This window comes from Scatophagus argus, chromosome 17 (genome assembly GCF_020382885.2).
Source record: "Scatophagus argus isolate fScaArg1 chromosome 17, fScaArg1.pri, whole genome shotgun sequence".
NCBI classification, from domain to species: domain Eukaryota; kingdom Metazoa; phylum Chordata; class Actinopteri; family Scatophagidae; genus Scatophagus; species Scatophagus argus.
Window position 1 is genome coordinate 5759630 of NC_058509.1, and position 24164 is coordinate 5783793.

At 41.0% G+C, this 24164-nt stretch overlaps 1 protein-coding gene across 1 annotated transcript in view; it reads left to right on the forward strand.

The window, feature by feature from the left end:
- The window catches only part of sdc2 (syndecan 2), a 40707-nt gene extending 36635 nt beyond the window's left edge, over positions 1 to 4072 (forward strand). Inside the window, exon 5 of the mRNA XM_046417333.1 lies at positions 1330 to 4072. Coding sequence (XP_046273289.1) covers positions 1330 to 1493 — 164 coding nt within the window. The 3' untranslated portion in view covers positions 1494 to 4072. The remainder of the gene's footprint in view (positions 1 to 1329) is intronic.
- The last annotated feature ends 20092 nt before the right edge of the window (positions 4073 to 24164 follow it).

Below are 24164 nucleotides of genomic sequence, written 5' to 3' on the forward strand. Positions count from 1 at the left end.
GAAGGCTGTAGCACCAGGAGAGACCTTAAACAGATTAGGAAGCTTTAGAGAAACCAGAGGCGTAATTGGGAGGGAGAGTGAAATGAACCCATGTGGCAAGTTAGGAGCATTAGTAAGGAGAGTTGGGGTCAAAGCTGGTTTGGGGGGGGGTATTTTTTTTAATACAGCCTGAGTGGATTTAATTCAGAATTCCCTAGATGTTGCACCACTCTTGGCCTATTGGTCTATGATGTGTCCTTTACGGAAAGGTTAATCTACGTATAACGGTCCTGCATGGATATCTCCCAGACTTAAAGATCTACTCATAAAATCTGCAACAGAAAGAATGTTTAAAATTAAAAGATTCTATTTTAAACATTCTCGTCTTGGCAAATTTTATGAATAGACCTTTAACTCTGGGAGATATCCATGCAGGACTGTGATATGTTATTATGTCCTCTGTAACATGACACTCAGGCCTGGAAGGGTCCAATGAACAATGCTATGGCGTTGCATTATAGTGCAAGTGCAGGATTTCACGTGTTTTAAGCTAAAAAAAAAAAAAAAAACACACACACTTGATCCTGCTCGATTGCTAAAAGTGAACTTTTTAATAATCATTTAACCAGGAGAACTCATCAGTAATGAAGGACAATTTGACTGGCTGTTGGTCTGTGTCACAGTCAATATTTAAGTCTTGCAATGAGATTCAGCCGCCAGTTCAAGAACAGAAATAGGATTTGGTTCAAGCCATGCTGGACTGGTTGTTATTTGTTTGTCGCCATTGGATTTATTCACCCAACTGTTAAGCACTGGGACCAATACCATCAATTTCTTCCTATTAAGCCCCAGTCCACAGTCACAGATTGGAATGCAGACCGTGTCGAATCAGCCACACTTGGGACAACACGGCTCTGTGTACCAATCAAAGACCAGAGCCTAAATATTCTCTAAATGGATAACAGCAGCATTTAAATTCACCAACAGAACACGTTAGAAGGAAAATGATTGACTTTTTATCTCTTGAGCCAAACTGCGGATTTTCCCATTGACGTGAAGTAACTGCATTGATTTCAAGCTTCAGCTGTGATGCTTGCCACTTGGTTTCTCCACATTTCACTTTGAGAATTTTCCTGGAGAGTTGCATTAGTATTGAAATGTTAGCTAATAGTGTTACTAAAATTAGCTTTAGCTATGGGTTGGCATTGACTGGAAAAGAAGCCACAGTTGGTCGTCAGCTGTGAGGAGCCACTGGGTCCAAAAAGTGCTTCCTTGAGGACAAATTTAAGGTCTCACTGATTTGACTTTCTGAGTACTGATGGCCATCTTCCCTTCTTGTCTCTGCCTCAGCTGTTATCGCAGGTGGCGTGATTGGCTTCCTGTTCGCCATCTTCCTCATTCTCCTCCTGGTCTACCGCATGAGGAAGAAGGATGAGGGTAGCTATGACCTGGGAGAGAGGAAACCCTCAGGGGCGGCCTATCAGAAAGCCCCAACCAAGGAGTTTTATGCATAAACGTCGGCCCTGCCGCCATCAGAACGACAAATCTCGAGAGACTGTTGAAAACGCAGTCCATTAAACAGCAAACCTGTTCAAACACCACACAAAACAAGTCGATTAAGGAAAAATAGCATAAAGGAAAGCTTTTGCATAGAGTATTGTAATTAAGACCTTTTCTTTCTTCTTTTTTTTTAATGAAAAGCATTTCTCATCTTACGGCAAATCTCAGTGTATTTAAACATTTTGTGTATTATTTGAAAAGGCTGAAAAAATAAAAACAGGATCTGTAAAGGCGAGGAAACTAATCGCATCTGTCTTCGGTTCAAAGGAGCTGTTTTTAGTCGCTGACTACTTTTAACTGTAGCAGTATGTTATTTGTAAAGAAAAAAAATTTAAAAGTGGAAATAATTGAATATAATTATTCTGTATCAATCCTATTTTCATTTTTTCTTTTTATTTTGTCCTAGCATGTCTGATGTTGATCTCTAAAGGTGTATTACATTAATTTATCTTTTCTCTGATGTTAAAAAAAATGCCTTTGTAGTTTTGATGAAGCTCTTTGGTCTTCATATTAACGCTGTTAACGGTCAATGTAAATGTTCTCCCTTCAGGTTACAATGTTTATTATTTGCTCTCACATCATTTTTTTTTTTTTGTTTGTTTCTTTTTTTTGGTCAAACGTGAGCGTTTCAGTATGTCTTGTTTATTTGTTTGTTCTCTTCTTGGTGTAGCCTTTTATTTTTATTTTTCGACAGCGATTTATTTTCATACCAGGTCTTTAAAAGATAAAGATAAGTGTGTCAGGGCTCGAGAAAAGTCACAAATCTCGCTTCTGTTTTATGTCTCGCAGAACTTTTTCTTTTCTATTTAAATGCATTCTTGTTCACATTGCACAATCACCGCTTTTGCTTCCCCACTGCTGTTGTGCAGCTTTGCGTGTATGTAGAGTGTTTTGGGGTGATGTTTCTCCTCCGTGGCTTGCGGTGTTATTGGCCCATAGCCGCCTATCTCCCTGATGCGTCCCTTGAGTTTACTGACAGCACCCAAACTCTGCAAGCACCCTTTCACCCTTTAATCTCCTCCCCCCTTCTCTTCCCTCTGTTTAGTGTAACCTCCCTCACTCCCACCTTCTTTTTAATCAGATTGGAGCACGGCCAGTCGAGTTGTCAACCCCCAAACAGCGCCCCGCTCACTTTATTTTTCAGCTGTATGGAACTTCCCGGCTAGCCTGGTGTTATTGTGTTCCTGTGTTGGTGCTTTAGGCCCCAAATCCTGCTCGCTGAAGACCTGCTAGTGCTTGGACACAAATACATCAGGCAAGGTCCGAGTCCCCTCATGCAGAGCACATACCTCTGCAGCAAACGCCACCAGAGCCCCCCTCTGTAGAAACCCAGTTCCTCTCAGAGGGACTGATATATGTAAGGCTGCAAGGATATGTCTGAATCGTCTTGGCGAGACAGTTGCATTGAGGGCTATTTATGTTTTTTTTATTGGTCGGAGCAGGCATTTCAGGAGAGATTCTGTTGAAAGATGAGGTTGTGTACTAGGTTTAAAACCTACAAAAAGGTGTTTGTTTTGGTGCCGTTTTGCATCCCCCTAAACAAGTTTAACTGAAGAAAGGGCCACAAAATGGCTGTTGCAAAATAGCCATGTAGCTATATAAAATGATAACATAGGTTACGGTCACGTGACAACAACGATAGTTACTGTACAGAGTCACCCAAAATAATGTATACACACATCAGGAAAAGACGAAACACATGCATAAATATTTAATTTGTATAAGTACTTCTATACATACAGACACCTCTTTCGAAGTTTGATCAAATTACGATAACACTGTGTACTGTTGTACGATGTTTTCCCAACAGATGGCATTACCCTTTTTTCCTGATGCGTGTATACATTATTTTGACTTCCTTTTCTTCAACATTACATTGACTTGCTCTGAAGAGACGCACACATTTTGTCTGGCGAGTTTGTGAAGTTGCCTTTTTCAGATGTACAGTAAGGTGAAGTAGATACAGTAGACGCTGTCACATCGTCTAACCTCCCAACACCACCGACATGAAGATGTTCATCCCTCGTGTTCCTCCCACTCATTCTCTTTACCCCATCTCTGGTGTCTGTTCTCGTCATTAGACTTAAGGTACTGAACTACACTTAAAAACCCAAAGACTCACAGTATTTCTACTCCAAACTTCCTCTCATACCCACCCCCTCCACCATGGCCACATCATGTTGTTTCCTCTCTATTTTGTTCACTCTTTTAGTTTTTTTTTTTTTTTTTTTCTCTATTAGAGACCTGACCTTTGAGTCCAATTGCTTATTAGTATATGAAAAGATATATAAATATATATAAATGTATATTCACAAATGTTTGAAACCTTCAAAGTGCCTACCATTTGGAAATGAACTTGCTCAAGGTGAGCATGTGGCAGGTGTGTACACAGAGGAGGGGTGTAAACGACTTGACTGGCATTCTGTGAGCATGGATGACTGTAATGGTAAACTTTTTTTTAGTCTTACAAAAGCTGACAGTATTGTACCTATAAGTTGAAACAACACTACTGAATAAACATTGTGGCCTAATATCAAATTCTCTCTGCCATCTTGTTTTAAAACCAGAACCTGATCTATTGATTGTGTCAGTTTTTAATTAGTTAAATATCTTAGTAGCTCAGCACTGAATCACGCAGTTTATACAGTAGATTAAGGTATAAATTGTGCAAAAAGACCAAACATTTATTGCTACAGGTTCTCAAATATGACTTTTTTGCTTTTGCAGCTCTTGTCCGGCTTAGATAACTGTAAACTGAATGGCTCTGGATTTTGAACTGTTGGCCAGGCAAAACAAGCATTTTTTTTTTTTTAGATGTCACCAGGGGCTGGGAAATTGTAATCATTATTATTGTTGTTTTCTGTGATATTGAAACACTACTAAGTGATAAACTGATCATCAGGTTAATCTGAATTGAAGACAAGTCTAAAAAAAACTAAGGGAAGTTTTAGACTGAAATGTGTTTTGTGTGTGTGCCTTAAGTACAGCTGAGGCCAGGGCTAGCTTAGCTTACTGGGTGAAACAACTTGCTAGGCTTGCTATTGAAAGTTAAAAAAAAAAGAAAGCATTAAAAAAAGCAAGTAATCAAACAAATGCCAGTTTTTGAAATACATAGATGCAAACATACGCAACATTTTTTTTAAAACTTTGGACAAGCTGGTTCCTCCTGGTTCCTTTTTGCTAGCTAATCAAGTCATATCTCCAGTTCTTAACTTGAGGACAGACATGAGTGGTATTAGTTGGTCTCAGTAACTGTATCAGTCGTGCTGTTTTGTTGTAGTTAGGAAAGAGATAAAGATTCTGGGGACTTAGCAAGGGTTAAAAGTGGAGAGCAGCTAACTTTTGCTATGGTTTATTGTAAACTTCATGTTTTCTGTTTCTTTGCAAGTTAGACAAACAAGATACAACATGTGACTTAAGATGGTAGGCAAAAGCTCTGGTTCTATATGGACAAAAATGAGAGTAGCATAAATCTCCTCATCTAAATCTCGGCAAAAATATGAAGTCATCTTATCAAAACGCTGAACTGTTTCTTGAAAATACAGTCTCATATGAATATTACAATCAATTACTGTGTCAGCCTGTTGTTATAATTACAGAGTTTGTGGCTTTCAGTTCATATGTTTTCTATTTTATTATAAATACATTAAAGCAAAGATTTCTCCCGGGGTCTATTACCAAATGTTTTTGTCCAGAAAGTTGAGAGCAGATGCCTTGCTTTATGGCTCATTAACTACTTTAAATAATGTCTCCAACAAAGTGCTCATTTGGCTAATTATTCAAAAGTAAGCCTTTCTTATTTTGGTTACCCTAAAGCAAAGCTGTCCTCAAAAAAGGGGGTATCTCTGTATCTATAAATAGACCACATTTAAAAAGTAGGGCTGCCTTTAATACTCTGCAGCACATTTGCTCTCTTGACATTACTTAAAGTCAAAGGGGATTATAAATGTGCGGATGAGTAATCTTTATGTGGTAATGTGCTCCACCATATCATTTTAGTGCGCTAATCTCACCCTGTTACAGAGGGAGATTAGAGTAACGGTGGGGATTAATCTCGCACAGGATTGCACAACTTGAGTGGTGCCATGATGAGTAAGAAACCTCTGAGGCTGACACGAACCTCTGACAAAACTCTCCGGGGAGTATGTTTATTCTCATTTACTGATTTGATTATTCAGTTATCACATGAAACATATCAGTGCTTGAACCCTATAACGTGCTGATGAAGTTGTTGTGTAAATCCTTCTCAATCCCTTGCAACGCCATCAGCTATGAAAAGGTAACACAAGCAGAATATCTGCTCTTTGCTGATATTTGATCCATACTGACTCATGATTTTACAGGCTGTTTCATCACAACGGTGCTATTCAAAGTCAAGAAAGCCCTGAAAGACCTTGATGTGTGCAAAAACCACTTTGCGATGTCCCCTTTTGAAGGAGACGGTGCATACATCAGTGCATAATCCTAAAGTCTGTATGTCTGCATGAATGTGTTAGCCGACTCTGTCCATGCCCACGCATCCATTCTCCTCTTGCGTCTAACCTGAGGGAAGTCGGATCATTGGGAGCAGGATAAAGCTACCTCTGGATCTCAATATGTTGTTTTAAGTGAATACTTCCCTTTATACTCTTTTCTAAGGAATCGGGTCAGGGTGTTCTAATATGGTATGTGATATTTACCCAGAAGCAGTTTATACAAGACATCCCACCAGGACAGGACCCATTCAGTGGGGTGGTGTAGTAAGGAACCAATAGGAGAAGCCATTTATATTGTAATTCACTAACCAATATTTCCCAATCTGTCTGTTCCACTCTGTGCGGCTTTGATGCATGTGTTTGGCCTTTTAGTCTCCGGTTTGTGTCAGAGTGCAACCAGGATTTATGTGCTGTTTTGTTTAGGTTAATGTAAGGGGTCACTATGTGTTTATGTCAGGGGAGAGAACACGAATGTAAACCACACTTAGTCAAAGTCACAGATGCTTTTACTTTATAATCCTTTCTGTTTCTTTCACTCTTTTGGCTCATTTTCGGTCTCTCTCTTTGTCCATTATTTTTTTTTTTTTCCTGTCTTTGTAGCTGCAGAGCTAATTCAGTATAGCCGGCAACCGTCAACGGGTAGTCACCGCCAAACCATGCAGAAATGTCAAGGAAATGGCGTCCAAGGTAAACAGACTGTCAGGCCTCATAACGGCTCATGGCTGGAGACTAAGCCTGGCCCCGACTAGGGTGGACACGTAGCACCTCACTGACCCAAACAGCGAGTACAGCAGCATAGCAAGCAGACACAACACTATGCCGGGTCAATGCACAAGCCCAGGTCCATCAAATGGAACTGCGATAATTATAGTATGATGAAATTAAAGTCTTAGTCCAAGCTCCAACCTCAAGTCTGTATTCTAGCCTGGCATTTGTCATGGTTGTCGTTGCTACAAGCCTAAAAGCCTTCAAGTCCACCAGCTGCAGCCACTTCTGCACTAACTGAAGCGCATGAAACCGTAGGCGACGTTTCTAAACGCATCAAAACAGACACCAGGGTGAGAAGTCAGATGCAAGTTTAGATTAAAATTAGACTGCTTACAAAAATCAACATAAAATTTAACTTTGCATGAGGCTCAGTAAACTACATGTATCTGTGTCTTGTGTTGGAGAGAGAAAATCTCAACACACCACAGAAAAATATTTAAAAAAACATGAAACACGCTGACATCAAGGATTTGAATTTATTAAAAATAACAATTAAGAAATACTGAACAAGGAGCAACTCGTCAAAAATATTAGCTTCGGTTGGAAAAGGTTAGCTACAAGTATAGCAATCATTTGGGAGAGATGCGATCAGAAGTGAGTGAAGGAATCCACATGGGACTGGAAGAAACCGGCAGGAGCAAGATGGAAATAAATAATCAGACTGAACAATACTGCTTGCATATTAATTTAGTATGTGGTTGTCTCTGCTGCAAAGACACTTGGCATTGGTAACCTGCATCTCTGACCTGAACGACTAATCGCACCTTTGTTGAATGCCTTACTTTACTTTGATTTGACTGGTCAAAAAACACAGATTAGATCAAATGAACAGAATTTCCTCACCTTCCTAAACCGCAAAGTAGTCTCAGATTGACTGTAATTTACCCCCGTGAGGGAGGTGAGCTCAGCTGAGTACTTCTAAGGATCAGAGGGTTTTAGTGTTCAAAGATGCTTAGGAAGTAAATCATGTCTAAATGTGAAGAAACTGCTACAATGAGTGGAATGTGTACCGTTTTTGTGTGTGGGCTCAATCTGCAACTGCTTCAATATCATTTCACTTTTTAAAAGCTCCGAGTCATGTATTAAAAACGTAATTTGGGTGTTGAGGTGTAAAAAGCTTAATGATGCTTTACACAAGGCAGGGAAGCATGAACTAATTATGCGATAGTTTTGCTTAGTTTGGATGATCCGCCGGGGAATTTGAACAATTTCAGTTCCTCGGTTGAAAGTATAAAAACAAAGCCGGTCCAGGTTAGGAATGCAACGCCTGGATGCTGCGTTGGTTGCTGAGTTTTGTTTGAAACATTAGGCAATTAAATCATCAGTGCTGCATAAAGAAGAGCACATTTGGGATGGAAGAAAAATGGAATGACTGCTGCTAACACGTTCAGATGAGACTTTCCAGCACTCTGCTAGCAAAACAAAAGCTAATGTGATGCAGAAGTCAATCACAAGCCATCAAACAACTCTTTGAGGCTCCTCCATCACTCAGAAACATGACTCTTACTTTTGTTTGTGAAAGCATACTGCATATGTGGTGATAAACTCTAAAACAATAAAGGCTTTTTGCCTGTCACACTGTTATTTACACGAGACAGACAACCAATAACAGATTTTTCTCTCTTTTGTAATAGAACACAGACTTCTTTATCTTGTTTCATAAGCACACATTTTAAAGAGAGGAATTAGGTCTTGGTTCAGTTTCAACCAATTTTGGGTCCACTTTCATGTAGGTATTTTAACAGGATTGAAGGAACAAGTTGTTGCCGTGAGCTCACAAGTTTGGCCCCGTGTTCCCTTTTATGGTGTATTCAAGTTTTTTTTTTTTTAAATCAAAACTGATTTCAGGATCGGCCTTTTGATTTTCACTCATGAGATTATTAAGAATCATTATCAAATTAACGTGCTTGTGTGAGCACACACAGCATACCGTGAGTCATACGTTTCACCCCAAAGGATGACCACTCCCTACAGCTCCGACAAAACATGCTCAACTTGGGTGTATCATTTTCAACAATGATTCATGAAAATTAACAATATTCTGAACCAATAAAAACCTAAACATTCTGCTCCAAAACCTCCAGATGTCCCAGTTTCTCAGACATGATTTAGATTTATTGGCATGAGTCAGAGGTGCAAGAATCCAAGCTACACTGCTGAAAGTGGGAGACCTCCCAGCAAACACTCAGCCCTTTCACCATTAATCACAAACTTGCAGGACAGACAAATGAGGACACATTAAATATCACTCAACATGTCCTCAACAACAGACACTGCATGCCAAAACTATTAAGACTAAGAGCTCCCAGCCATGCCCGCTGCTCTGTGAGACTGGACTTGGGTGTAACAGTGTTTATGTCAGCATGTGGACATGCTATCACTGACAAAGCTAACATGCTAATGTTTAGCGTATAATGTCTATTGGGTTCAACATCTTGGCTAAAGCTTGCAAGCATGCTGACATCTGTGAACTAGCAGAAAACAAAAAGCACAGCCGAAGCTGATGAGAATATCGCTGAATTATCCTCAAGGGATGATGAATGTTTATAACACATTTCATGGCAAACAATCCAATAGTTTTTGAGACAGTTCATGAAAACCCCAAAATGTCCATCCCGTAGCACCACACTAACAGGAACAGGAGTTCAGGGGATCATCAAAATCAGAAAGCTTCTTTGTTCGAGGACCATGAATGTCTGTACCAAATAACATGGCAATTTGATAGTTTTTGACATAGTTCACTCTGGATCAAAGCGGTCGACCAATCAACAGACCAACACTGCCTTAAATATATGCTTTAAGCACCACCACAAATGAAAAGTGACGCTACAAAAAAAGAATTAATAAATAAAAAAGTTTGCTGGTTGGATAATACATGTTACAAAACTCTGATGGGTGCAATTTATAAATGGCTAATATCAGCTTCCACACACATGACAAACTCAATTTACAGAAATGACAAGCTGCTCACATTGCCACTTAATCACAAGTTTCTTGATTAAACGCTGTCTGATAATGAGTGCCAATGTGCCACCTTGCTTCCTCTTGATAGGATTTGGAAATCATTTCTTTCCCCTGGCACGCTCACATGAACACACACACACACACACACACACACACACACACACACACACACACACACACACACACACACACACACACACACACTTCCCATTGCTAGACTTCTCATCTTCCCCAGCTACAGTCTGCAACATGATATTACAATCATTTCATTTAAATGCAGCCTGCTCACTGGATGTCCACTGAGGGAAAATGGAAGTTTTGTTTTTGATTAGAGTGCCCGCGATGGGAACGTTTAGAACCATTACTAATTAGATCTGAAGCTATGGGAAGGAAAAGTCATATGGATTTATGTTCAGAGCCCATGGGATTGCATCGTTTTCTGGGCCTGGAAGACTTATTTTGGTGATGGTTTGAATTATGGTTTTCAGTGGTGTTAAGGCGCAGTAACATAGGCTACATCTGCATTCATTCTCCTTTCGCTACACTGAGCACTCAGTAGTAAACTATAGGCAGCCCAGTGAAAAGTGAATTATTTCAGACACGTCCCTGCAGTTTCTGTAAAGATCAAGACCGAGGAGGAAAAGCTGAGTTTTGATGATGAAAGACGCAGGGTGAGCTTATAACAACACACATATTCATTCCAGTGAGAAGGTTGAGTAAAGTCACAGCATGCTGACCCCATTCTTTTTATTGTTTGATTATATATTCATCATAGAAAGAGGATACTTTTCAGCTGCCGAACTCCAGGAGACCTTTTCCGAAGACCTGGCTTTGCTCTGCTGCCTTTGTTCTCATAATCATTGCAGTGCTATACGATGAAAGCCTCATATGTCCAAATAAATCATCTCTACAGGATGCTAAAACCGGGGGGGGGGGGGGGGGGGGGCAAGGAAGGGGATGTGTTTTTGAAGTCAAATCTGGATGGAGAAAATCTCGGGATGATGGTGTAGTAGGCAGATTTAATGTTAGTTTATGCTTAAATTACTACGTTAATCGCTTAGCCGTACTGATATGGAGACAACAACAGTTGGTAGCAGCGGGGCTCCAGGGAAGGCCAGTCACATTAATCTGCTGGTAATGAATGCAGTGATGCATGCATGACACTGTAAAAGCCACTTCTGTGAGGATTTTTGGTGAGGACAAACTGGACAGATCATTAACAGCCTGTGCTTCCACCCCGACTGTTAATGATCTTTTCAGTCCTCCCTGTGGCTACAAGCTGCAGAGGAGCTGCTGGACCCTCAGAGACGCGGCGCTCAACAAAGGTCTTCCAAATATCAGGTATTCAAATCACAACATCTGACGTCATGCTCAGAAACAGACGACCACCTGACAAGCCAGCCAGACATCTGGCTTCATCAGCCACATTTGGGCTTAGTCCAGTATGCAGAAGCTTTGTTTGCTTCTCTTTTTCTCTGTCAGCCAGCATTGAAACCCACCTTTGGAAGTGGACTCATTCAGAATTTTCTATGGCCCAAAAAATGTCTTTTTTTGCTTTCACACCACTCAAGGCAAACAGTTGCAAACCTGCGATTTTTATTAGCCACCAGTTTAATTCCAGCGATCCCAGTAAGTGTGAAACTTTTCCCTTAGCACCATCATAAGGTTTACATTTGCGGTTTTGACTGCAATGTCTGGACACCCACTGGATTGAATTCAATGAAATTTGGTCGAGACATTCTCACACCTCTCAGAATTAATTTATAAATGATCCCTTTTATATAGAATGCAGCATCACTATCAGATCAACATTTTAATTGTGTCCACTACTTTGATTTATTTGCGCATACCTGTGAGACTCATGACATTCTCACTAACCTACTTTGTGCTTAATGCTAATTAGCAAATGTTAGCATGCTTATGTGCAAAATAAAAATAGTGACCATGGTCAATATTACTAAATGCTGAACAACAGCATATTTAAATAGCCGTTGTTATGACATTAGCATTTAGCTCAGAGTAAAGCTTTGCCGCAGATCCAGTTTATGATCCATCTCAGGCTTATCCTGACCACACAACAGAGATACACAACATCCACTGAAAATGATGACATACTGAAAGAAACACTCAAAATTCACATCAATCACACTGCTAATACTTGGTGAATTGGTGGCAGTTATATTTGCTAAATCAAGGTGGTGTTGCAGAAATGATGCAGTGCTTGATACTGCAATATGCACATGGAATGAAAGGACTACTTAATGTTACAGACAGTTTGATTAAATGGTAAATGAAATGTGACTATAAAACCTCCATGCCAGCCTGAACCACTAAAAAGCTGTCTGTAGCCCCAAGCTGGTGACATTTTTGAATCAAAATTCTCACCTGAAGCTGGCGTAATGCATCACCTCGATATTATATGTTGACAGCAGCTTTGATGCCATTGTTACTGTAATTCTGATTAGTGGAGCTGACAAGTGCTTGAACCCCAGCATGCTGCTGATATGACAGCCTGAGCAAACATTCAAGAAGTGATGCAAAAATTGGCTCCTGGCAATTCAGCTATATCATCCTCTCATTAGATTTTATCTGTGTTTTCACATCTCTCTGTCACCGCTTCCATCGGGGCTACCGATGCATTTTCGTCATCTGTGACGGACAGGGTTTCTGCGTGTCTGCAAAGAAATCTTGCTTTCTTTTTGTTATTTCGCCTGACAGATGTCCACGCCTGCGTGCCCAATCAGAGCACAGTGACACTTCTTCTTTTTTCTTTGATTCACTGTCTGTAGACTGGAGTGTGTTTTCTCACTGGGATGCACTATATGTGTAGTCTTCATCCTGCTAATGATCAACTGCTCCCTGATTCTTCCCCTCATGGTGTATGTTTTGGGATGATGTTAACTGGACCCGATCAATGCAGTGATCATACGTATCAACAGCTCCAAACACGTGTTCTTTTAACATTTCAGATAGGTCAGGTATGCCAAATCAAATCAAAAACAGGTGATTATTAAGTGACAGCAGTCAGAGTTGGGTTTCAATACTACACAAGGAACTTTATGACAAACTTCACAATTTTTAAGCTCCAAGATTGACTTTTTGGGAATGCTGCCTTTTCATGTGACAGCCGATAAGTTATGAGACACATCACCTGCCACGGCGGGCTTCAAACACTGCGAAGCATTCGCCTCTGTTTCTATTCTGATTCTCCACTCAAGCCTGTGCATACCTTTTCATCCGTCTCTGACTGAACCATTCAAACCACGAACAAGAAGAGCAAGACAGCATCGCTGATTGAGCTTGAGCAACAACAAAAGAAGATAGATTTGAAGAAAAGACATTGCCCATTTGACTCGACAGACGTGGCCTTCTGTTGTGCCCGCATGGCCGATCTCACTCCCTTTGTGTCCTTTTGTCTCCTCCTCGCTCTTCTTCTCTTTCACTTGCTTCTCTACCTGCTGGTTTAATGGCTGAGTAGAGGCAGGGAAGAAAGAGACAGTGAGCGAGACAGACAGTGAAGAAAAGAAGGATGAGGAGGATGAGGATGGAGGGGAGGGAGGGCTCCCGTCTCCAGGCAAGGCTTTAATGAAGAGCCTTTGAAGTTTGCTGTGATTGAACAGCACCCGTATCCCCTTCAAAAAGGGACCAGCGCCTCTCTGAGGACATGCCGTTGTTTTCTCTCCCTTCCCGTTTTGCTTCTATCCCTCTTGATTTCCTTCCTTTTGTCTCTGTCAGTTCAGTGTGAAATCTTCACCTCTTCTTTCTCCTCTCTCCTGCAACTGGTTCCTTTAACTACCTTCCCTTTCACCAACCTCATTCGCCTCCTGTCCTCCTCTGTGATCCGGACATGGATCATGTCTCTACTTAACAAACCGTGGTGGTCCCATCCCGTTAGCTTCAGTACTTTGAAGCTTGTGACTGCAGGATGGAATGCAGGGGGGATATGGAAAGAAGAAGTGAGTGTGTGTGGTGTTGGTGGTGCTTGCATGTGTGTGTATGTGTGTATATATGTACACACATTCAAAAACACACATACATGCCCGAAGCATTCAGGAAGAGATAGTGATTCCCCTCCCTCGGATCATCCTGCAGCTCTTATACCACTCTGTTATCTCAACAAAGTGGCTCCGTGGGCGCTTTCACTGCTGTCCACCCATCAATCCAACCCTCCAACGCTTCCTCTTCTTCCTCCTCGTCTTCCTGCAGGTCATCCTCTTCTCTTGCTTCCTTCAATGGCTCTCCACTTACCCCTCCCCCCCAGCTAATTGATTTGTACTCCACTGTTGTGGGCTCCTGACATATACAGTCTATGACTCCTGCCTGAAGCCATCTATTAAGGCCATGTGTTATCAAAAGCAATACTGCGCTGCACATGGTTTGCATTTGAACTGAGGGGAAGTGGACTTCAAACTGCAATACTTTCTGACTGTGATGTAAACTAACTATTAAGTGATGTGTACAGCAGACATTCAAAGGACCTGGAGGTCTGGAATGTGTAGGTGACAAACTATAAGGCCCCTTAGTTCCAATTACAGGGCCTCAAAGGACAGCAAACAATTAGATCCAACAATGTGCTTTTATGTTTGTGAAAGCAGTGTGGGGACGGCCTTCCTGTTTCAACATGACAATATTCATGTGTGCAAAGGGAAGTCTGTAAAGAAAAATGGTTTTCTGAGTATGGAAGCCTCAATAGATCATTATTAGTGAAGTATTAATATGTACATATGGACATAAGATTTCAATTTCAACCACTTTATACACTGTTGGGTTGTTTAACCTAGATTTTTGTATTGCATTTAGAAGGTTAATCTGAAAAGTAACGAGCCGCAAATAAAGTGTGCACATGCAGCATAATATTTCCCTCTGAAACACAGTGGAGTAGAAGTGTGAAGCAGCATAGCATGTACACATAAAGTACAAGTACCTCAAAAAGTACAGTACTCAGTTACATCCCACCACTGGAGTTACTGAATGTAAAACCCACCTTTAAATTCAAATGTATTTCCCATCAAGCTTTCCAAACAAACCTACAGCTGCGCCACAGACCTTAATTTTAGACTGTGACTTTAATTACATTATGTCAGCATTGGAGTTGCAGTCCTGTGCTGTTGTGGATTTTTTGTTTTGGGGGTGGGGGGTGGGGGGGCTAACCGAGGCTGGCATGCGTGAATTTAACTATGGATTTCATGGAGCGGACGAGAGGCCAGGGAGGGTCAGTCCGCCACTGGCAAGCTTAGTCTGTGTGATTACAGCCCCCTTCTCATCCAGGGCCTGTTTTTGCGGCATGGCCAGCAAGAGATTACTGGGTTGAAAGAAAACATTAGCACAGTGCAATGGTTCACACTCAACCTCTCTGCTTCTCCCTGCTTGAGCATGGCGTCCTCGCCCTTTTCTCTCCTGTCTTACTCTATCTGCCTTTTACACCAAGTTTCAGGAACGCTGTGAGCATTTGAGGACATCTTAATCACAAATGCTTCAGCTCTTGCTGCTTAATATGAAGCTAATGCTGGTATGTGACATGGAATTTTGAATACACGGTCAAACTTTGGCAACCAATAGTCAAATGAAACCGTTTGAAAATCTGTTTTGCTTTCTGCAGAAAAAATTACGACAAAGAACTGCACCTCGTTCTACTTAAGAATCTGTTATATATAAAATGACAGTGATTTCAGGTGTTGACTATTATTTTTACAACCGTTACCTCAAATGTCTCAGATCATGAGACACCAGTCAGTAATAACCTGAACTGCAAAAACACAGGCAGTAAGAACAAAAAGACACGGCCTTCAGGCTGGCTGAACAAAAGATTTTCATAATGCTTCTCTTTTTATGTTCCCTCTCTTCTCTGTCAGCTGCTCACCGAGGCAGTCGTCTGAGGTTTTGAGCCCTGCCATGCTGCCTCATGCCTGGAGAACATCACTTTGATTGTTAACCCATAAATGATTCACTGAGTCATATTTTTAGGCTGTAGCCATTTTAAATGATGTATTTATCAAGTGAGCTGTTCAGTAGTCATACTGGAGTGGGTGTATGTCTGCCAATGAGATTTGAATGCAAAAATGCTTTGTTTAAATGAGTATTTCTGATAACATAGAGGACACCTTTAATGGTGAGGGTTAGTCAGTAATATCACCATCCAACCACATCCACACCAACCACCACAGGCACTTTACAAGCTTGCTAGCAGAAGTTAACCAGCTAGGTTAGCTAAGTATGCACTGTCTACTACAGGACCAAATATGTAGAACTGGTAGGCAGCCCGTGGAGGTTTTGTCATATCCAGTTCTCTTTAATGCCACCACAATCAGAGCTGAAGCAAATCAGTCTATGTATTTCCAAGTGGCATACAAACTGCACAGTATGTTGAGCGTTGTAGCATAACCAAAAAACCAGTGTGTAATGCCTCATATCAACACTGGTAAGCTTTGCAGAATGACAGAAGCGCAGCATGTGATTAACAGCAAATCTTTGATTTGTTTCTGGGTTTATACTTGTGATGTTGACCTTCCTTGATCTTGACAGCAAGTTATTCATCGGAAATGGGTGACTTACAGGAGAATTCAACAAAGGTAAGACGTCCTGGGGAAACAGCATTTCTCAGAAGCTCCACACAAAGGACCAAATGATTGAGCTGCTGCTCCTTGTTTAGTTTCCCACCCTGGAGCCACTATGTGGGCACTAATGTACCTGTCAACAGAACTGTGGACCACACTGAAGTCAAAGACGTCAAAGAGAGGACTTTCAGAGCAAACAACACAATTACTGGCCTCACACATATGCACACACTCCTGACATGTGCAGACCTGTAAGACAAAGTGAAGCCATCCACTCACCTTTCACAGTCAATGGATGTGTGGGTGAGGATAAGAAAAGGACTCAAACTACAGATGGAGAGGTGGGTTCTCTTGTTTAGAGCTTCCCACAAACTCAGAAAAAGGCAGACGTTACATTTGAAGCAGGGAACCCGTCTTTTGTGCGTCCAAACAAACTCTGTGGCTTTTACTCTGCGCTCTGATTCTGTTTCTCAGATTTTACTTTGTGTCTGTGTCCCATTTCCCCTCACATCGTCTCAGAGGATTGGAGCGTTCGCTAAATCTTTGCATGTTTACTAAAGCACAACCTGAGACTGAGTGTGCATGTGCGGAGGTAAGAACAGCTTAGCATCCAGATTTCACGCTAAAGACGATGCAAAACACACTTTAAAGTAAGGCCTTGGTGTAACCTTGGTGTAAATACAGAGTTTTTGTATTCGGAACTGTTATCTTCAGTGCTCTTTTTGAATCTCCTGGATAACATAACTATAGATTTATGTTATAACCTCTTCGATTAATTTTCTAAAAAATCATTTTGTCCTTCTGACTGGTCTAAATAAAACAACATCCAAGAGCCCCAGGCGCTGTTGCTACGATGAGAAAGCCAGTTAGAGGCATGAGTCCGACTTCAAAATGCTCTGTTGTTGAAGCGGTAAATACACTGCAGGCTCTAGATGCTGAATTGAGTGTCTAATCTTTAGTTTCTGTAACTGAATTTTTAGTTTGGTGATTAGATGTATCTTGCTGAAAAGCACCTTAGGACTTGTAGTTAACTGCTTCCCAGAAGTTTTTACTTACACAAGTTTGTATCTTTGACTTCCTAACAAGAACTTTCCAACACAGTTGCTGAACTTTTGTATTGGTGATTCAACTGGAAGTTGAGTTTCATGCCCATGCAAGCCATAGATGTGCTCCAACCATGAGCCATGTAACGCTGTCTATGGTAAACAATAAAAGGTCTTTTACCCCTTTAACTGTTTCCACTGCCTTACCATAAGATTCAGCAGGGCCACCGGAGAAGAGGACGATAAGGACAGATAACACCATCATTAAGCATACATCAAACTTAAGTTGGTCGATAAAAGTGCAGACTAAAATATGAGCGAAAACAACCCAAATTTTAGTGAAAAAACAAACAAACAAATAAATAAAACAAAACAGATCCCAGGAGACTGCAGCAACCGCTACGTTGCCAAGACCCTGATCTTTTCCTTGACCTAACCAAGTAGTTTTGGTACCTAAATGGACAAAGTCGTGTACGCCTGTCACAACGGTCATACGCATCTCATACACATGGTCACATGTTGGTTTGGCAGTCATTGGCTACCAACCTCTTCAGTCATCTTAGTACGAGGACACACTGCATTGAAGCAAAGGTAGAGGCTGAGCCATATCATCCTGACACACACACACACACACATACACATACAGGCACTGCTGTTTTCCTGTTTTGACTTATTGCTTTGCGATGCACTTTTCACCTCCAAAACATCATGAAAAATAAATACGTCCAGCTCTTACGCAAGACTGAGACTTCTGATAATCCAGGGGACTGAAGATGGGGTCTGCACATTTCTCTTCTCATCTCAGTATGTTACTCCTTGTTTGCAAAAAAAAAAACAAAACAAAAAAACTTTGACGAGCAGCAGTTGTTGTACGCAATGACACATTTCATAAAGAAGAAGAATGAGAGCTGAATGTGCTCGTGGCTTCTCTATTGCTAGTTATTTAGATATGTCATACAGTTCACACGCTCTTTAATGGAACTTTTCTGTGTTTTCAGGTACCGAGCGCTCCTCTATTTATGCTAATGCCTTCCTGAGCTCCCCAGTTCTCTTATTACCCGAAGCCAGTGGTAACGACTGACTGTAAATCACATTTGTAGTGTGAGAAAGAGTGGGTGTAAGAATCTGAATAATCTTTTATTCCTCTACTTCCGTGAATATATGAATATATTTTTTTTGCCTTTCATTTCACAGGAACATCAGATAATCTTCTAACGTTCTGCTTTGTCTCTTCGCCTGCCTCCCTCCATTTCTCCTCTCTCATTCTTGTAAGAATCAAGGCAGTATAACAAAGCCTAATACCCAACACATGAATCTATATCAGAATGTCATGACGTTCAAACAAACGATCGCTGCTACAGAGACCTCTCACTTGTGATGTCAGCTTTTTATTGGCAGTAGCAGCAAAGGAGGTTCAGCAACGTTCAGGTTATAAAAGACAAACAAAATCAACAAAAGCCAGGACTGTTCTCCAAGGAGTCAAATCACAGAATCAGAGCTGAATACAATTTTTATTATCAGCTCATTTTGATAACTAAATAAATTAATAATTATCTATTTGTGGCTTTATATTGAAAACATCTCTAAGTAGGCTGTTGCCTGGGCTGTCAGGTTAACAGGAGCTGGTGTTATCACAGCGGTGTGATTAATAATTTGTTGACCACCCTACAGCTGTTTCTGCACCAGCAATGGTCACAACACTAATATGAGATCTCATCAAACACTACACACAACATCACACCGTCCTCTTTTTTGTTTCATGACATAATATGCAGCGATTCCCTGAATGTATTTCTGTCAGTCATCACTTACGTGCCTTTAGAATTGTGTGGTGGTTTCTGTATCTGCAGAGACCCTCTGTGACGTCAGCATTTGTGCAGCACTGTGTCGCCTCCGACCAATAACACCAACCAAGCTAGCATCTTCCAGATCACTGTACTGGTTTTCAGGCGCACAATTTTACTGCTTTCGCTCACTCTCACTGCTCTCATAGTGCAGCTGTTTAAAGGAAAAGGGCTACTAAAAACCCTACTGTACGATACCTGCCCAGCACCAAGAAGCAGACAAAGACGGTGACTGTCAGGTGAACATAACAGACCACTGAGCAGCTTAAGAGCAAGATATTTCCCCTCGGGAGGACAAAACAGAGCTAAAAGAAGAGTGAATACTGGACTTCAACTTGCCAGATGGACACAGACAAAGTAAGAGATAAGAGAATATTTGTGTTTGTTCTAGAAAGTTTTCTGCAGCAACACATGGGGCAATTTACATCTACAGTGTTTTCCAGCTTTGAATGTGGTACTGTAGTGCTGAAGTCACTTCACACAATAAGCAAATCTAAAGCGCCACTGTTTATGCTCTCAAATATTATGTTTGGGCCTAGTCACAGATTACAGCTTGTTTTGAGTCAATTTGCTCAAGTGGCTATGTTTGGACTTTGACTCCACCCTGTGCCATAGCACCAAATCACCCACCCCCACCATCCCCCACTCTCACACCCATCTAACTATACCCTTCTTAGAGAAAATTGCATTTCTTCTAAAGGCACTTAGAGAAAACCACTCCCTTGTAAAGCTGTAGCGGTTGCATGCGACTGCTTATAAAAACAGACACCGGCCCATTAGCACCAAATTAGGCTTTTACACAGTGTTATGAAATAGAAGGCCATACGCCCTTTAAGTTTGGGTGTAGAGACAGGTAAGTGGTGGTCATAAAACATAGTGGTGTTTATACTGAAATTTGTCTCTTTCTAATTCCACTCTTCACCTTCAGCTCTCCCCTGTCTGTCGCCGTTTCCATGGGTTTTTGATTAACTGATCGCTTGCTCGACAGCCACCCTCGACTGATTCAACTCATACACACGAGGATAAACCTTGTCAGAATAACATGCTACCAGACTGTACCCACAGGCATTCAGATAATATGCTGGCATAAATCTGAGTCTGAGCCCACAGGAAGCATAGTTAAACATTTGCAGAAACAAAAGTTGGCTGCTGGCCACTGCTAGATTTAGTTTGTTTGTTTGTTCCATTATTATTTTGACATTATATCACATTATATTAAAAAAAAATCAAATATTTTTTGTTTACTATTTGGTCCACTGAAACCCAACTTGTTTAAAAAATTACTGTTCAGTACAGTATCTAACGCTGTCATTTTCTGGTTAATGTCACCCATTTTTTTTTTTACTCCAATTTCCGAATTGCATTTTACTTTCACAGGTAAGTAGCTTCCCAGAATTCTGGGATTCACTTTTATCGGTGAGATAAAATTACTAACATTAATGATGGATTACATGCTGATTACAAGAAAGCAACTGACCTCTCACTGAGCCCCCCCCCCCTTCACTGTTAGCCTCTGCTACTCAGGGCCAGGCTGTTGGTGCTAGCATGGAGCTCACACTGTGTCTTCCTGAAGAAACATGATCCAACTCTATGGCAAAATTAAAATGCAAATTCAGAAAGAAGCAGACAGAACAGTCTGGAATATGTATTTGAGGGATATGTCAAAGATGATAAAAACCAATGATAAAGCCGACAGATCACAGTGATCACACACTGCAATCAAGACAGAAGACAATGAAATAATAATAAAAAATAATGCCCCTCTTAATTTTTCCAACAGTCACTCTTACAAGCCCTTAATCTCCCTTGTTAGATGTGCCCTTAGTCTAGTCTTGCTCTAGTGAAAGTCTCACTCTCAAATCCTGCGATTGGTGAGTTGTTGCAGAAAGACGACGGCGGAAACGCAGGTCTGAGATGGAGAGGGAGGGGAGTTTACCAAGAGGAAGTTCAGTCATAGCTGAACATTATAAATGGTGGTCAATTGACTCACTGGCATCGATGGCAGACTAAGAATGAAAACTGCTTGTTGACGAGTTACTACTTAAAGTAAACACAATGAATGGCTATTGCTGAAAAATGGCATCCAAGGATAGTAATAAAACTTCGTTCAATTTCTTGAAAATTTTAAGGCTACTTGATAAGATTGGTGGTTGCTTTGTTTTCGCAGTGCAGTTTTTAGGTTTAAGTAAAATGAAAAGAAAGCAGCATATTTCTTGCCCTGACTCCACTTGGTATTGGAAAAACCTGTCACAGGCACTTTGATCTGCCAAACGAGCACAACCTTCAATGTGTTTCCTTCCGCAGAAACTCCTGGTGTTGGAACACCAACAGCAATGCACCTTCAATCCAGTATTAACACACCAACAAACCAGCAGGATCAAAATACTTGGTGTATGTTGTTTTTTTTATATAGCAAACCAAAAAATAAGGCTGCCTATGTTTTAGTCTGTATAATTTGACTTCAGCTACTGTTGCTGGATGTATCTGATCTCTATTCTTTTCCTCAGCCAGACCACCTTATGCATTTCAACCAACTGTCTGAGGTTCGCTGTTGAGAGTCAGGCCTCATATATATAAATACACGCACACACATGCACACAAAGATGAGGAATGTGGTTCTATTGTTAATAGTAAACTGTCCAAGGAGCAGAAAGGCTTCTTTGTTTCTGCTCTAGACAAGAGACGTGGGTGCGCCATCACTTGAAACACTCCTGGTCTCGGCTGTACACCCAAAAGACCCTAATAAACCTCTCAGGTTTTGTATTACGCCCAATCAACATACCATGAGAGTGTACTTCAGACACACTTGCGTGGCGGCGAGGGCACAGGATGAGTCTGGGTTTCTGTTTCGAGTTCAACAGAAGCAGAAACCCACACAAACGAATCCTCTTTCCTCTGCGTTTTGTGTCATCGTTGCACTGCACGTCCTATGGCATCATTTCCTGATGGAGGAGTGTGATAATGGTTTGTGGTAGAGAAGGCGTCACATCAAACACGAGCACTCGCTGTCTACGTACGTGCGCACTTTCACATATAACAGCTGTGTTTTCACACTGAGTGAAGAGGAGAGAATTCAAGTGTGTAACTGAGAATAGCTGGTATTCATGACTGTATGCAGGGAGAGATAAACACACAGCGCACACACGCACACATACATGCTGCTTTACAAAGACACACATCCCCGTGGACTCTCAGCATTTTTTAATCACAGCTGTGCGACAGGCAGGGCCAGGGCAGCGGATTTGTCACATGTGTTATGTCACACAGAGGCGCTTTCTAATGAGGATGGATGCGATCGCGCATCAGATCAAGTGGGAATATACAAGACTAATGAAGTCTGGCATCAGCAAAATCAAATCTGTGAGAATAATTTTTTATTTTTTTTTGTAATTTACGGCAACAACGGAAGAAGTCCTTACACTCCTCTTTCCCCCTTTCAGTGTTCAACAGTACCTGTGCGCCTTTTGTCTTGGGTCCACTTCAGTGTCTTAGCTGACAAACTGAGAAAAAGTTGCAATAGTGGCATAAATTTAACTACTAAAATGCTGTAGGAGGATTTTAAATGTCCAGTTTCAGATTTTTATGATCAAAGAAGAAAAACATTAGTTTATAAGGTGGGGGTTTTAAAAATTATTTACCAGAAAGTACGTCTATTTACCAGAAAGTACGTCGTACTGCAAAAACAGCGGAAACCAAAGTCTTTGCTGACCGCAGCAGCGACAGACCACAATGCAGTGCAGCTATAAAACATACATGTAGTGTTTTGAGGAACGAGTACAGTAAGTTCTCTCTCAACAGTCATTCAGTGAAATGTGGCTTACTGTAACTTTAAGTAGAAATGGATGAAGTAGGTTGAGGGGAAGTTGGTACACTGAACAACAAAATAAGCACTAGATATCTCAAAGTGCAGATGCATTACAGTGTGAGTGTACCAGAGAGTGGAGTTTTTCTCTGATACTTTGCTTTAATACAAAAAAAAAATAAAAAAAATAATGCAGATTTGAACATTCTGAGAAAGTTCTCTTGCTCAAAGCCGAAACACAAGGCTGCATTACGCATGGCATTAAGCTCATTTCTACTGATTAGTCCTGCAGTGAGTTAAGTCTGTAACTTTCAAAAAATCCCCCTTTAAGTAGTCAGTTGACTTGGTGGCATTTCTGAAACTTCTCGTCACTGACTGTGAAACTTTCTCAACATTTAGATGAATAATGACTGAAGTGACTGAATGAATTGTCACTTGTATTGTCACCTTGGAGATGTGAAGCCACAAGCCTCCAGAAGGACTTCACACACAAGGACTCCCGGCGCCTAAATCTAACCACACATGATTCAAACAATGAACTCTGGTGTCAAAGTGAAATGAACGTCTGGCATGTGACTAAACACAAAAATTAATTACCAAGCACTATATGAACATAATATCTAGCAAATAAGGTGGCAGTAGGCTTACAGTGATCAAAGACATCAAGCATCCTGGTCACCAAAAAAGGTGAACAGTGTCCACAGAGGGAAAGTTAAGGGAAAACACTAAGTGCTAAAAGACTGTGCAGCCATAACACAAGCATGTAAGTGTAAAGTGTAAAAGTCAGCAAAGTCACACATCCTCACCAAAGTTGCAGCAAATCTCTGCCTGAACACACAGCGAAACGTTTTAGTGCACACCAGTGAACAAGGGTGCATTTTATTGCTTGTCAACTGAACTTCACATTTCCATGAGAAAGACTGTGTGATTATGTCTTTCGAAAGCAGAATGAACAGTCAAGTTCAAATGCCACAGGGTAAAACACTAACTCCGACTTGCTCCAGACGAGAACACACAGTGGTTGTACAAAGGAAGCTAGTATTAAATGATGAAACCGGGCATTGCTAAGAAGGAGCATGTGTACTCAGACATTTTAACTGGATAAATACAGGTTAGATGTACTTTTTCCCCCTTGTCAGCATTCTGCCTATCCAGTCCAGCATTTACCACAAAAG